We start from the raw sequence: 16,258 nt of genomic DNA on the forward strand, positions 1-16,258 counted from the left end.
TAATCAATTCAAACCTAAGGAAACAGTTTAGCAGCACACCTTCCCCAAGCTCACATGCTCATTAACAACCTGAAGCTGCTTGGATTTGGGGGGTGGTTGGGTGGGCGGCTCTGATCTTTTCTTTGCAGGAGCTGGGGGTAGGCGGAGACCACTCCCAGAATTCTGAGCAAGCAGCCAAAGGAGCAGCCAATCATAGGAGGCCAGGCAGAGAGCCATATAAGCACCGATCTCAGCCACCATCTTCCTCTCTCCACCTGAACCTGGGCAGACAGATGTATCTCCCACACAGGTGAGTATATACAGACCTCCATCTTGGGTGGCAAGCCCTGTGGTTGTTTTTGCTGCAAGTGGGGAGGGGGGTGGATGTTTGGTGGGGCATGGGGTTTGCTAAATGCAGTTTGTTTTTTCCCGTTTTGCTGGGGTCAGCCTGGTTGCTAGCTGTGCTCCCTTGAATCTGGGTAGCTATTTTGGGGGAAAGCCGTCTGCATTCTGGATAAATTCCCTGTTTATAGATTTAGTTTTCTGAGTGAGGCTTGCATTTGTGAGCCTGGCTGCCATCTTGGGTGGCAAAGCATGTGCTTGCTTTTGCTGGAAGGGGGTGGGGTGGGGGTGGATGTTTGGTGGGGCGTGGGGTTTGCTAAATGCAGTTTGTTTTTTCCCCCGTTTTGCTATGGCAAGACTGGTTTAATGTCCTGTTTATAAAATGTTTATATATGTTTATAAATGTTATAAATGTTTATAAAATGTCCTGTTTATAGATTTAGTTTTCTGAATGGGGCTTGCATCTATGTGATGTGCCTGAAATCATTGTCCGTTTGTTAAATCTTGAATGTTTTTTTTCAAGTATTTACTACCCAGGTGACTGTGAAAATGGCAGAGCAAGGAGGCTTCACGGAATCACAGATGGCTGGTAGGTATTCTTGATTATTAGTCTGAAATTGCATCTTTTTTAAAATAAATAAAAAATAGAAATAAAAATGGCAATCAATGTCTATTCTCTTCCCTGACTCAGCATGGTTGGATGAACCCATGTTAGGAGAGGCAGCCCCGTCCAGCATTCCCCAGAGAGGTAATTCCTACTGTTTAAAGCTAAAAAGAAAAAGAAAAAAAGGGGGGAGGCCCTTTTCTTGTTTCACAAAACACTAAAGCTCTTTCCCCCCCCCAGATCCAATGCCACCAAGACAACCAAGACACACAGTGGCCCTAGGTAAGGATCCTTGACCCAGGCCATGATTTTGCTCTGCATGCAGGCCTGTGTTCACACCCGTTTAGGGCTAGTCCGTTTTTAAATTTTTGTTGTTCTTTCTTTCAGATACTGCTGCAACCCCCAGAACAATCTGTGCACCCGTGGGACATTATACCTTCCACAGAGGTACCCATACACCCGCCCCTGTTTTAAATAGTTTTTCCAGTGCATTGAGACAGTTGTTTAAAATAAAAAAAAATTAAAAATTTAATGTCCTGATGTTTGTTTTCCAGGAGATGGCTCTAAGGCTGTGAGACCAAAGTCACACACCAACACCACCCCCCAGAGAGGTAAGTCCTTTTAAAAAGCCCAGTTTAAAATGTTCTCCTTCCCAGCAGCCTTTACTTAGCATGTGGTTGGTCTGTGGAACTCCCTGCCACTCCAGCGGGGCTGCCCTTATGTTCTTATGGGCGTTAACTCTCTCAAAAACAAAACACACACACACACATACAGGCACTGCAGCGCACAGGTCTGTTTTAAATATTGGGGGAGGGGGGGTTTCCACAGCATTCAGACAATTTAAAAAATTTAATGTCCTGATGTTTGTTTTCCAGGGAAAGGCTCTAAGGCTGTGAGACCAAAGTCACACACCAACACCAGCCCCCAGAGAGGTAAGTCCTTTTAAAAAGCGCATTTTTAAAAATGTTTTTTCCCCAACAGCCTCCCATTGTCCTTTGGAAAGGTTTCTTAATGTGCTCTTTTTCCCTACAGCTGCCAACCCTCAAAAACGTGCCGTAACACAGAGCACATGTGAAGATGAGCCCCCGTGTAAAAAGGCTACTGACAAACCCACTGCCAAGCATCAGCCATGAGCAAATGGAGACAGGATACATGTTTTCAGACTGCAGGAACGCCATACAGGAAAGAGAACGCTACCTCACCTCTTTGATCACAACACAAGTTTCAGCAGTGAATGCCCGTTTGAAAGAACACTGGTCTAGATTCATAGCTGGGACTCTGCAAAAGGCTGAGCTTGTAGCATTCCTAGAAGAAATTAAACATGTCCAAATTTACCCAGGGGTTCTGAGCCAAATTGGGGCAGGGGTCCAACCCACACCAGAAAACCTGGTTGTTGATCAAGGACTCCCTGATTCAGTGGAATCTGATGACACCGGTTCTCCTTCTCCAGAGCTACCAGCCTCTCCAACAACATCTCACAGCTCTGAACCAGACCATGAACCCCCACATGTTCCAGAAACACAGGGTTCTGCTTCAGGAACATCTCACAGTGCTGAATCAGATTCCGATAATGACCCCTCAAAAGTCTATCTGGAGAGGGTGAATCGGTGGGAGTGGCATGCCCCCCATTTACCAGTTTTCCGAATTGGAATGTCTTTTCGGTTTCAAAACCTTGAGCAACTGGGCCACCCCCTTCTGGTGCAAGAGGCAATAAGCAATTGTATTCAACAGCTATTTGATGAATTAAATGGCCTCTTGCAAGATGGCGATCTGGTTCAGATGCGCCTAGAAGGCGGGGGGTTAAATGACCCACTCTTTTATGTTAGAAGGCATAGAGGGGCTCTGAGTGCTCAAGATTTTTTGAACCAAATCTCACATCTTATGCAGAGCAACACTGAGATTCATCTTGATGGTACACTACGCCTCATAGTGAGTGTAATCAGAAATAAGGGGGGGTGTGGTAGACGCGTGCTCAGCTCTATACTCTATAGCCAAATCATACATAAAAAGCGGCGCCACCTTGTGGACCTTGGTAACATTGGTGATAACCTGTGTTTTGGGGGACGTCTTCTAGCAGTCCTAGCACCTGGGAAAACTGTAACACAGTTAATGCAGGACACCAGACAAATGTATGATGAGCTGTGTATTACGCCTCAGCAAAAGTTAATGTTAACAGATGTGCCAATCTTTGAAAGCCATTTACACGTGAATATCGGGGTGGTCATACACGGCAATAAAGGGTGGGGTATTTTTAGAACAGGGCCCCCTATATATCCTAAGTCCTGCTTTCTGCTGCTGCACGATGACCACTATTATGGGATCCTAAACATGAAAGGGTTCTTTGGTAGAAAAAATTACTGCACTCTGTGTGGAAATGCTTATACCCATATGCACAACTGTGCATATCGCTGCCGTTTATGTTTGGAACCCCAGTGTGCACCGGGCAAAGCACAACGCCGTTTATGTTTGGAACCCCAGTGTGCACCGGGCAAAGCACAACGCTGTGACACTTGTAAATTATTAGCAAAATCTGCATGCTGCCTGGCAAGACATAAAGAACTGGCAGCTGAGAACAAGATAGATTGTGGTGCTAAAATTATGTGTGACACCTGTGAGGCATATCTCCCTAGAAAACACAGATGCACAGTAAAGTGCTGCAAGCAATGCCAAGAACCGCTTGGCCCTATAAAGAGTCACCAGTGCTTCATGCCCCCTCTTAAGGAAGTTGAGGTATCAGAACGGTATATCTTTTATGATTTTGAATGCTCTCAAGACACAGGTACCCATGTAGTCAACTACATTTTTGCAATGGGTATGGAGGAAAAAGATACCTGGGAGTTCAAAGGGGAGGGGTGCATTTCTGCCTTTGTTAAAAAGTTTATTGACAAAAAGTTCAAGAACTACACCTTTTTGGCCCATAACGCCAAAGGTTATGATTCTTATTTTGTAGTTCGGGAACTACTGGCTGAAAAAATGGACATAGATCTCATTGTGCAGGGGGGCAAGCTGATGTGTGTGGCCGTAAAACGACTGGGCATAAGGTTTATAGATAGTTTAAACTTTCTTCCCATGAAGCTGTCAAAACTCCCACAGGCTATGGGGTTTGAGGGGTGTAAAGGATTTTTCCCACATTTTTTTAACACGGCTGAAAACAGCACTTATGTGGGAACTTTTCCTGATAAAAAATATTATGGGCCTGAAAATATGATGCCAGGTGAGAAGAAGGATTTTCTCTCCTGGTATGAGGAGAACAAAAATAACACTTTTGATCTCCAGAGAGAGCTTGCGCACTATTGCCAGCAGGATGTAAAAATATTGAGGAAGGCCTGCCTCTTGTACAGGGAGGAAATCCTAGCTATGACTAAAGGAGAGGGTAAGAATGAGGGCATAGATCCTTTCCAGTTGTTGACACTTGCTAGTGTTTGTATGGCCATGTTTAGATACATGTTCCTAAAAAAAGAAACTATTGCTCTTCTCCCCTGGGACAATTATCACAGACAGACAAAGAGATTTTCCACTCCGGCCATACAGTGGCTTCAGTATCTTGAACATAAAGAAGGAATTGAGATCAGGCATGCTCTAAAAGGAGGTGAACACCAGGTGGGGAGCTATTTTCTGGATGGGTTTGCAGTTGTCCAGGGCAGGCCAACTGCCTTTGAATTTAATGGCTGTTTTTTTCATGGGTGTCCTAATTGTTACAATGAGAATGCTAGAAACCCCATGACTGGTACAAGCTTTCGTGACCTCCATTACAAAACCCAATTTAAAGCAGCCGATCTCAAAAACAAGGGGTTTGATGTCAGGACCATTTGGGAGCACGAGTGGCACCAGATGTGTCAAACAGATGCTGAGCTTAGGGGGTTTCTAAGTGAAAAAAAATTCCCACAGGCTTTAAAACCCCGGGATGCGCTTTTTGGGGGCAGAACCAATGCCATAACTTTGTATTATAAGCCTACAGATGGTGAAGAGATCTGTTATTATGATTTCACAAGTTTATACCCCTTTGTCAATAAGACTAAACTTTATCCAATTGGGCATCCAGAAATCATATTTAATAATTTTGGACCTCTCTCTGACTACTTTGGTCTTGTGAAAACTAGAGTGCTCCCTCCAAGAGGTCTCTTTTTCCCAGTATTACCAGTGAGGGTGGGGGAGAAACTCATGTTTCCTCTGTGCCGCACATGCGCAGAGGCTAGGCAGCAGGAACCGTGCCACCACACAGATGACAAAAGAGCCCTAGAAGGCACATGGTGCAGTGTGGAGTTAATGAAGGCTATAGAAAAGGGGTACACAGTTTTGGAAATTTTAGAAATATGGCATTTTGAAAACAAATCTGAGGATCTGTTTTCAGATTACATTAAAATGCACTTGCGCCAGAAACAGGAGGCTTCAGGGTACCCAGGGTGGTGTACAGACATGGAGAAACAAAACAAATATACTACTATGAGAGATTACTATGAGAGAGAAGGGATTCAATTACGCCCGGATCATATCGCTGTGAACCCAGCAAAGCGTCAAATAGCAAAACTGTTTCTAAACTCTTTGTGGGGGAAGTTTGCACAGCGTTCAAACCTTCTGAATACCACCATTGTGAGGGACCCTATGGAGCTCATGGGTTATGCCTTTTCTCCAGACTATGAAGTCTCAGGCTTTGAAATTATTGATGATGAAACTGTGAGTGTATCGTGGCGCCATGCTAAGGAGCGTTTTACACTGTCTGGGAAAACTAATGTTTTGATAGGGGCTTTTACAACTGCATATGCCCGGTTGGAGCTTTATAACCTGTTAGACAGGTTACAGGAGAGGTGTCTGTACCATGACACAGACTCTGTGATATTTGTACACCGCCCAGGGGCGTGGTGCCCTCCCTTAGGTGACTATTTAGGGGATCTGACAAGCGAGATCCCGCCACATGAGCGTATCACAGAGTTTGTTTCATCTGGACTGAAGACATATGCTTATTCTTTATATCCTTCTCAAAAACTGTCTATGAAGGTTAAAGGAATAACACTGACATCGGCTAATTCAGAGCATGTAAATTTTCATAGCCTGAAACATGGTTCTGGACTACGGGTCAAATCCTAAAGAAATTGTTGTACAGCAAATGGGTATTTTGAGAAATAAAAAGCAGTGGAATATTGAAACAGGGCCCCTAAAGAAAACACTAAAGGTAGTATATGACAAGAGGGTTCTGGTAAAAGATTTCAAAACCCTGCCTTACGGCTTTTAAGATGGATGTGCGCTGGAAGGACCCATTTTCAGCCATTCTAGCTGGGCCTAGCCACTGCGGGAAAACATACTTTATAAAAAATATGCTGGATAATGCTGATACTGTTTTCTGTTATGGCTGAAAATATTATTTGGTGTTACAGCTGCTGGCAACCTTTGTACAAAGAACTCCTGTGTAAATACCCCCATATTCGCTTCATGGAGGGTCTTCCTGAATCCTTCAGTGATGACCAGTTGCTCCCCCCAAATAAAGTGAACTTTGTCATATTGGATGATCTAATGACCTCTGCTTCTAACAGCGCGGAAATTGGCGACGTCTTTACAAAATATGTACATCACCGTAATCTAAGTGTTTTTCTCATCACACAGAATATATTCTGCCAGGGGAAAACCAGTCGCACGATCACCCTAAATGCAAAATATATGGTACTGTTCAAAAACCCCAGGGATAAACTACAGGTCGTAATGCTGGCCCGCCAGATGTACCCAGGAAACAGTAAGTTTTTCATGGAGAGTTTCCAGGATGCAACCACCAAGCCTTATGGTTATCTATTGGTGGATTTGTGCACAACCACCCCGGAAGCTTACAGACTAAGAACGGGGTTGTTTCCCCCTGATTGGCCTGTTGTATATATTATGAAAAAAACCACAACCCATAACAAAAGGAGGTGACTTAAGCACCTGGCTTCTCACTTGTAACTGCCCACCAGCCCACAACATGTCTAACTGCGTTAAGAGAAATCTGCCCCTTTTAAAACTGCTGATCAAGGCTTCCCCGCGCCAGAGACACTTCATTCTGTCTCATGCTTCATGTGACTTAATTTCTGCCATCTCAGAAATAGCGCTCAATACTTTAAAAGGCAACGTACCTCTATCTGCCCGGCAGATATCAGTGTTGAGAAAAAAACGTGCGTTTATCAAAAGACTGAGCAATAAAAGGCTGTCTTTGAAAAGAAAGAAGCAGCTTGTTAAGCAGTCGGGCGGTTTTCTTGGCCCCTTACTAAGTTTTGCTATTCCACTAATAACTGGCCTTTTAACTAGCCAGTAATGGAGTATGCTGAAAAAATGTACCTTGTGCCTAGCCACCAGCTAGAGCAACTCAAGGCACCTACTCCACGAGAGGAAAACATCAGGGCTGCAGCCATGTATTCCTTAGATGGTGAAATGCAAGGTGTTCTTCAGAGGCGGGATTTGTCCCAGGACAAGAAAGCTAAACAATATACTGCACTGCTTCAAAAATACCTGGTCCATGTCAAACAGGCTGACGCTGAAAAGGAAAAACTCAGTTTGTTTTTACCATCAGCCCCTGAGCCCGGTGCTGTTGCTGCAGAATCCCCTGCAACTCACGCAGGTATCTTTCATGAGGTCTTGGACAGCCTGCCTGCCCGATTTAAGAACAAAGCACGGCTGCTGTTAAACAAAATGAAGCAGAATCAAAGTATTTCATCCTGGGATGAAAAAGGTGCTTTTGTTTACAGAGGGGAACCTGTTCCTGGTTCCAATATGCTGGACTTGGTGAAGGGGATCACCCAGCTTCATGCTCTGCCTGCCGGGCGCATACCTAAAGGATGGGATTTATTTCTCCAGGCCATGGCTGAACTTAATGTTCCATCCACAGTTGTTGGGAATCCCACCATCAAGGACATTTTGGAACACATGAAAAATCCAGGCCCTGTTACAGAGTTGCCACAGGTGCCCACCCCATCCAGGAGATCTTCTAGAAAGCAAAGACAATCTAACACCCTTAATTGGCTCAGCTTATGAATAAAATAAGCTTTTAACTCCACCCCCCACTGCCTTTGCCTTGTTATTAACAAACAAACAAATAAACCAGACACATAAATTTCATTTTTAAGCCAGGGGGGGGGCACTTTATTGAGAAACACGGCCATGAAAATCATTACAGGAGACACATGTCTGGGCATGTTGAAAAACACAGGGGGCAGATCAGTGCATGTTCCTCTCCTTTTTTACAAATTGCACCACCATCTGGTCATTCCTTGGTAAATCATCAGAATACAGTTCTTGAATCTGTTTAAAACTCCGGCCCCTACAGCGCTGGTCCAGAAAAAACACACAGTGGTACCCACAGGTCACAGCGTCTGGGGCCTGTAGTTGCCTTGTTTGAAATGTCGTTACAGAGGCGTTTTTTCTTAAAAATATCATGATGGCTCTGGGGAGGCGGGGATGGTCTGGGGGGTGTCCATAGGAGTCAAAAAATTCACCGTGGTTGTCTTCTGTCAGGTATATCGCGAGCCAGTGTTCTCCAGGCAGGTTGTGTGGATGTGTGTTGACCACTAGCCCCAGTGGTCTCTGCAGAAGTTTCTTTTTAGGCAGCTGGTCAGAAGGAAATACACCTTTGAACATCTTCCTGGTATAGGAGTTTGTATCCATCAGGCGTGTTAACTGCAGCGTGTCCATCTTTACATATAATCAAACAAAACACTCCTCCTGTGGTTAATTTCAATAATATTGTCAAAAACACCATATACAATCATATTCACAGTTTGTGGGAGGGGCCTGGCAAACCATATTTCTGCCCGCAGATTCCCTGTATTAATCAAGGAATAGTGACTGCCACATTCTTGATCGGGTGAGAGATCAAAGGCAAACAGGGTATAGCCTCTTGCATAATCTTCTCTGTTAATTAACAAGGCTTTGTCTTTCATGTGTTTACCAGATGCATGAACCAGGCTCATGTATTCCCTCACGCAGTTTCCTTCATCAAAGCGAGGTTGAAATGGTTTTGCCGGGATTTGATGTCCAGACTGGTAAACTGCAAAAAAGTTTATGTCATAATGCTTGAAATTAAAGGGGTTTTTATCATATGCGCCGCTGAATGAATCGTTATCCACAAGGCCTACCACAACAAGCTTAGGTAGTTGCCCCAGGAATAGGTTTTCTTGATTGGATATTCTGCTTCCAGCAGCAATGCTGAAAATTTTCATAGAAACTCTATCCACGGGGTATTTGGCTGTGGCCATAAGCAATGCTTCGGCGTGACCCAGACGTACACCTGGGGCTACTCTGACTTTCTTTACAAACAGTGATGCAGTCAGGATTTGCAGCTTGTAGTGCACGCCGGGATCATCGCTCATAAGGCAGAATGCGTCTTTACTCCGCGTGAGCTTGATTTTCACGTCCACCCCATTTAACAGTAGTTTTTCTTGAAAAAACAAGTCTGCATGGAGGTACCCCAGGAGGTCTATTTTTCTGCTTTCAGCAGTCAGGGCGGCTCTTCTAATAAAGCCTTGGTTATCCCCATCCAGGCCTGTTGATTCATGTTCCCCTGGGGTGTCTTTGTAAAACAGCCCTGCAGAGAATTGGGTTGAAAGCGTCTCACCCCCAAAATTCAAGATGGACTCAATAAAAGCTCTAAAAGGGTAGCAATTATTACTTTGACTTATGAGCCTGTCTCCTAGTGTCACATCCAGCTGGCTGAAGATGGCTGCGATCGGGTAATTCACCAGCCCCACCTCTGCAGCCCTGGCAATGTTGGCTCCATCTTCTTTCACTATTTTGCAGCACAGGTATAATAGCGTATTATTCAAGTCTAGGTAGTCTTCACCATTTCCAGCTATGAAAAACTCAAGCGGTGCAGACTCTGTCACAGCTGCCAGAGGGGGCACCTCGATAAAAATGCTTCCTTCTACACTGGTCTGTGTAGGGGCTATTTGGAACAGGTCCAGTTCAGATTTAGTGCATTCTTCTGAAGCCCCATGAATAAAAGCCATGTTGGGTTAAAATATGTCTCTGGAGCGCCCCTTCTTTCTTCCCCGCTGTCTCTTTGCCACCCTCTTCTGTGTCACCTGGCGCCTTTTAGCCTTCCTTTTAAAGGGACGTGGTGGTCCTGTTAGCTGCGCCTGCGCTGCTTTCCTTTTAAGCCCTTTTCTTCTTTTCATATACACAAGGCCGGCCCCCTCTTGTGTATTCACTTTATTCAAAATGGCCTGAGAAACATTTCCCACCACGTCTCTGGCAATATTCTGGGCCACTGTTTTTACATGGGGCCTGATAATCTCGAACCCCCTTCTCAAAAGGGGAACAGCTTTTCGAAAAAGACTTCGGAATACCCCTCCAACCCCTGCCCCATACATAACAGGGGCGCCTTGGTAGCCAGGGAGGCCATGTCCCGCCTGTGCCCTGTAATAGTTGCTATAAAGGGCAGGATCCCCATAACTTTTTAAAAGAACCATCTTTTAGAACAAGCAGGTTTTCCGGGGGCGAAAGTGAAGCTTCACAATCACTTTGCCAAAGCGAAATGACACGTTTTTGTTCTGATCTGTCTTTATCTCCACAGAGATGGTGTCTGCGTGATCTCTGTTCACAGAAACGTAGTGAGGTTTGTCATACGTTATGGTTACGTTTTCGCTGCTCTCCCCGCGTATGGGCACACAGCGTAGCAGGGGCACATAATAGTCTCCCACGATCTGATGTGTTACAATATCTGAGTAAATGTACAAAGTGGAAAACCCTGCTGTTATATCTGCGGTGAAAGGTAGTTTCTTGACAGGGTTTCCAGGGAACAGCCCTAATATATAGGCCAGCTCCCCGTTTGCTAGAAATGTGTAAGTAAAGGGGGGTTTAAGCCTGACCTTCCTGGCCACTGTGTCATAGTGCAGAACCATTTCCGGGGGGGTCCTCGTGGGCCTGCATGACATTGTTCATGTGATCCAGCAGCTCTGGTATGGATGCATAATAGCCCCTTTGTAGAAAAAACACCCACTTCTTCACCCCATTAGAAATTTCAAATGTTGCATCCTCAGTGATTGTATTCCAGCTGTGTGGGTAATGTATTTCTGCTAATCCAACTTCCCAGTCCCCCGTCAGTTCCAGGGGTCGTGCCAGCTGTGTGGTGAAAGAGGCGCTGGTGTTCTGAGGAAATACCTTAGCGCATGTGTTGCTAGGTAGGGTGATATAAAATCCATTTCCCCCCATTTTCTCACCTATGCAGGTTCACGCAGATCTGTACCCGCAACCCAACTGTTGAATTTGTCAGGCCAGCCTAACCATTTCACCAAGTGTTGCTTTTTGTTACCCCACCCCTTCGTTGCTAAAACTTTTTCAATCCTGTAAACCTGGTCCTTGTTCTTCACCTTTTGTAATTCTTCAGGGTAGAATGTCCCAACAATTGGGTCCCCCGCATAATCTTTTAACCTGAATACAGGTCTTTTTGCTTTGTGGTGGACTTGGTCAACTATGAAAACCTCTGTGGTAAAACTTTGTTCATAACCTTTTTCGAAAACCCCCTTGAGCTTGGAGACCCGTATGTGATCTCCTTTTCTGAACAAGGGAGCAGCTTTTTTTCTGTGTAACCTGTCTCCATAAACTGTTCTCCAGACAGATAGTGTGTTGGATTTGTTAACATCCACGGGTCGTGTCTTGATTGTTCTGTGGAAAGAATGGTTATAGCTCCTTATAAGCTGTGGCGGCACTTCAATATACCTGAATGTGTTCTTAGCTGTAAAAAATCTCCACATTCTTGTTTTCAGAGTCCTGTTAAAACGCTCCACAACTGCGGCTTTGACTTCATTGTTGGTAACAAAGTGGTGAATGTTGTGCTTTTTTAGTAATTCCCTTACAGGCTTATTCAGGAACTCTTTGCCAGAATCAGTCTGTAACTTGCGAGGTATTCTTCCCTGTTTGAAGATATGTTGAAAAGCCCCAGACACCTGCCTTCCTGTTTTGTCTTCTAGGCTCCTAGCCCATGCATATTTAGACAGTATGTCCACCACCGTTAAGATATACTTGTGGCCGCTGTTGTACTTAGAGAACTGCTGCATGTCCACTAAATCTGCCTGCCATTGTGCATCCACTCCCGAGACAATAGTCTTGTTTCTTTTAAAATGGACTCATGCCTGTTTGTGCAGTGTATAAGCATCCTGTTCTGAAAGCCATGTTTTCTGGTCAGTGATTTACTTTGCTTTTTAGCCTCCTGGTAGAGGGGGTTCACCCCTCCATAGCTCCCGACTGACCCTGGTGAATAATATATGCTCTTTAAAATTTGATCTGCCATGTTGTTGACTAGCACACATATGGACACAAGTGTCTGTTGTAAAATGTTTTTATTTACAGGTGATCCTTCTCCTTTTGCCACAACAGGTCATTCAGGGGCAAAGGCCTTTGCACGGTTGTCCTAGAGGCTCCCCAATAGACAGATTTTGGAAACTTCTAACCAGCTCATCTGTCTAGACAAAGAAAAAATGCTCTCAACACACAATATACACGATGGAATAGCAGGCCCCAATACATTGCCCCAAACTTCAGCCTCCATATATTTACCGGTGAAATGGGGCAACCGGGTCTTGCATCCCCCTCTAATTCCCGGCTTCCAGCCGCCATGTGTACCCCAACAAGTGGGGGGATGCTTGCTTCTTCTTCTCCCTGTTCTAAAGCATGACTCCAGTATGTCACCCATTCTGGCACTGTCATCCTGCGCTCCATTTCCTCCAACCTCTGGTTATAAAAAAAATGTATAGTTGATCCATAAGCACAAACATCCACAGACCCCCCCCACACCCCTGTTATAAGCACACTTCCCATCACCCTTCTATGTCACAAGCACTTATTGTAAAGCGTGTATATTTACCATTGGTTTTGGCCAAAAGGGTCCTGCACCCATCTCTAATTCTTGGGATAAATCATTTTCCACACTGATGGGGTCAACAATTGTCTCATCTTCTGGCTCTAAAGCATGATTCCGATGTGTCAGCCATTCTGGTGCTGTTGTACTTTGCTCCATGTCCTCTGGCTCCTGGTTATAAAAATTGATTGTCGTCCCAAAACACTGGCCATCTGGTAAGTCAAGTTCCATGGGTCTCCCCAGTCCAAAGCACTCTGGCAAGTCAAGTTCCACGGATCTCTCCATTTTTATTTATTTATTTTTGCTTGTTTGTTGTGGTAAGTCTCTACTGGTTGCAAAAGAAAGAGGGTTTCTCCCCTCTCTCCGGCGGTTTAAATTTCCCCCCTCGTCCAGACATGCCCTGGCATATCCTCGGGACCACCCTCCACACCACGCAGCGGTCCCGTGGTCCCTAAAACCCCCTCCTATTGGTCCGTGGTCCCGAGGGGAGTTCCTACAGGGGTCACATGGCACCCCATTTCCGGGGGGCGGTGCAGAAAATGGCGCCCTTCGGGCGCCACCCTCCTCCCTGGTCCTGCCGTTCTGAAACCTCCACCACGTGGTCAGGGGTCTCGTGAGGAGTTCCTAGAGGGGTCACATGCCCACCCTCCACCCCTTCCGGGGCGTGGTTTCCGCTGACGTATTTCCGCACCCGGTCACGTGCTTCCGGGGGCGGGGAGGGGGAGGGGCTTCCGCATCCGGTCACGTGGTTCCGGTATTTTGACAGAAGGTGGGTCCCTTATACTACTAGCAGCGCACGCCTGTATACAGTACAAAACAAATTTGTAGGGAAATTTAGGAAGGGGGGGGCTGAATCAGGCATCTTGTTCCAGGCTCAATGACAGACCTCAGCAGCCCTGTACACCAGGACTCCTGCCCTGAGAATTTTAAACAATTTTGTCTCTGTTTATTTTTGCTTTTCTGCTAGAGAGCACAAATATTCCAGTGCTGAGTGAAAATAATGTTCTTCTGCATGTATAAGTCCACACCACATGCCCATTGGCATGGGACACCCATCTGCCAGGTGTCCCACCTGCCAAGTGCCAGGTAAGGCACAAGAGTTTAGCATCTGGGCGAGGAGAAGGCAAGGAGACCTCTGAGTTTTGGAGAAGGAGAGGAGGAGGAGCAGGAGGAGGAGGTAAGTGTACTCATTCTAACGCTTTGTCTTTCTAACTCCCTGTCTTCTAACCTTAACCTTACCTTTAAAGCAACCTTAAATCAAAATTGAAAGTTAGCACCTAAGGGAGGTACATAGGGCTACTCTGAGCAGGAGCAGAGTCCTACTCGTGAGTAAGAGCAGCGTCCTACTCGTGAGTAAGTGCCCAAGGGTCAGGCATTTAAATCAAAATTGAAAGTTAGCTGCACCTAAGGTAGCACTTAATCGAAGGAAGGGAGGAGGATAAAGTGAAAAGCAGGTTTTCTACTTGTTTAAATTAAACCTATACTTAACCCAGGTTAAACCTAATCTAAGTTAGAACTTAACCTAAACAGGTCAGTAAATTGGGACACAGGATCTAGAGAGCAATAAATAATTAAACAAACCCAAATAAAAACTAGCTTGAGGTTACAAAAACAGTCCAGCCTAAGAGAACAGAACTAGGAGGGGAAGGGCCAATTCCCAACCCATTAAGAGCCCCAGTAGGCTAATCCAAGCAGTCCATTCAGGAGCCTGCAGAGTAGGTCACGCCCATCAGCAGCCGTTTGCCTTCCTGAGCTTTTGTAAACCCACCTGGGAAGGCCAGCCCCCTTTCAATCAGGAAGGAAGGAGGGAGGAGGAGCCAGCCAGGAGTATAAAGCTAGGCGGGCCATCGCGTGAGGCTCTCTGCAGACGCGTGTGGCCTCTGGGACACCAAGTGCCTCTGGGAACTAAGTGCCAGGTAAGGCACAAGAGTTTAGCATCTGGGCGAGTTCAGCAGCAGGGCGAGGAGGCCAGGGCCCCATACGCTGCCCTTCCTCTTCCCTAGAGAAAAGGGCTGCTATCCAGTGTACGGTTTTTAAAAGGACCCCTAAATAAAACAACAACAACAACAAAAAAGCTATGCAGTCAGACAGCCAGCAGCAGGGTGGGGGCTATCCAGTGTTCTGCATCGAGTGCCACATGTATGATTATATGCCTCTGGGGCATAAGTCATGGGTGTGTCCTCGGTGCAAGGAGCTCCAGGCTCTCAGGGAACGCGTCCGCTCCCTTGAAGCCTTGGTGGCCGACCTGGAGAAGCACAGGCAGCCAGAGGAGGACCGTGGGGAGACTTCTGGGGACGATCAGGCTTCGTCCCAACCTCAGGCGTGCAGCTCCTCAGCTGCCCGGGTGGGAAGTCTCGGGACTGGAGGACGTCATCCTGGAAAGGAGGGAAACAATCCCCTAGGGGGGACCCCTTCTCCAGGGGATGGGCCCGTATCCGAGCGCACTCGGGATACTCCTCGGCGGGAGGGGGGTCGGGGGCTTCTTGTAGTGGGGGATTCGATTATTAGAAACATAGAGAGGGGGGTTTGCGACGGATGTGAGGACCGCATGGTGACTTGCCTGCCTGGTGCGAAGGTTGCGGACATCACTTCTCGTCTAGACAGGCTAGTAGACAGTGCTGGGGGAGAGGTAGCGGCTGTGGTGCATGTCGGCACCAACGACGTGGGCAAGTGTAGCTGGGAGGTCCTGGAGGCCAAATTTAGGCTTTTAGGCAGGAAGCTGAAAGCCAGGACCTCAAAGGTAGCGTTCTCTGAAGTGCTACCTGTTCCACGCGCAGGGCCAGCTAGGCAGGCGGAGATCAGGGGTCTCAATGCGTGGATGAGACGGTGGTGTAGGGAGGAGGGGTTTAGATTCGTTAGGCACTGGGGAACGTTTTGGGACAAGCGGGGCCTGTACAAGAGGGACAGGCTCCATTTGAACCAGAATGGAACCAGACTGCTGGCGCATAACATTAAAAAGGTGGCAGAGCAGCTTTTAAACTGATCCCTGGGGGAAGGCCGACAGGAGCCGAGGGGCATCCGGTTCGGGACTCCTCATCCCTATGGGATGAGGATGGGGAGGTTAGAGAACAACAAGACAAAGGCAGGGTAGGAGAAGAAATTGGGAAAGGTAGCGTGATGGGATGTGATAGACGGTTTGGCACAATGAGAGGATGTGGGGACAAAGGAGCGAATAAGCAGCCCATCCTGGGGCATTCCATGTATAAATGCTTTTATGCGAATGCCCGAAGTCTACGAGCAAAGGTGGGAGAACTGGAATGTCTGGTAACAAGGGAAAACATTGACATAGTGGGCATAACGGAAACCTGGTGGAATGCGGAGAATCAGTGGGATACCGCAATCCCGGGCTATAAACTCTACAGGAGGGACAGGCAGGGGCGTGTTGGAGGTGGGGTGGCCCTTTATGTTAAGGAAGGGATAGAATCCAGCAAAGTAGAGATTGAAGGTGGGTCCGACTCCACCGTAGAATCTCTGTGGGTTAAATTACCAGGCTTGAGCAGCGATGTAATACTGGGGGTGTG

General features: G+C 46.5%; 1 protein-coding gene across 1 annotated transcript; it reads right to left on the reverse strand.

Moving 5' to 3' along the window:
• Positions 1–8,577: 8,577 nt before the first annotated feature.
• Positions 8,578–9,888, reverse strand: LOC136645112 (uncharacterized protein F54H12.2-like). The gene has a single exon (XM_066621359.1). The coding sequence runs from the start codon at positions 9,886–9,888 to the stop codon at positions 8,578–8,580; it is 1,311 nt and encodes a 436-aa protein (XP_066477456.1).
• Between the last annotated feature and the right edge of the window lie 6,370 nt (positions 9,889–16,258).

Source organism: Tiliqua scincoides, chromosome 3 (genome assembly GCF_035046505.1).
Source record: "Tiliqua scincoides isolate rTilSci1 chromosome 3, rTilSci1.hap2, whole genome shotgun sequence".
In the NCBI taxonomy this organism is placed as follows: domain Eukaryota; kingdom Metazoa; phylum Chordata; class Lepidosauria; order Squamata; family Scincidae; genus Tiliqua; species Tiliqua scincoides.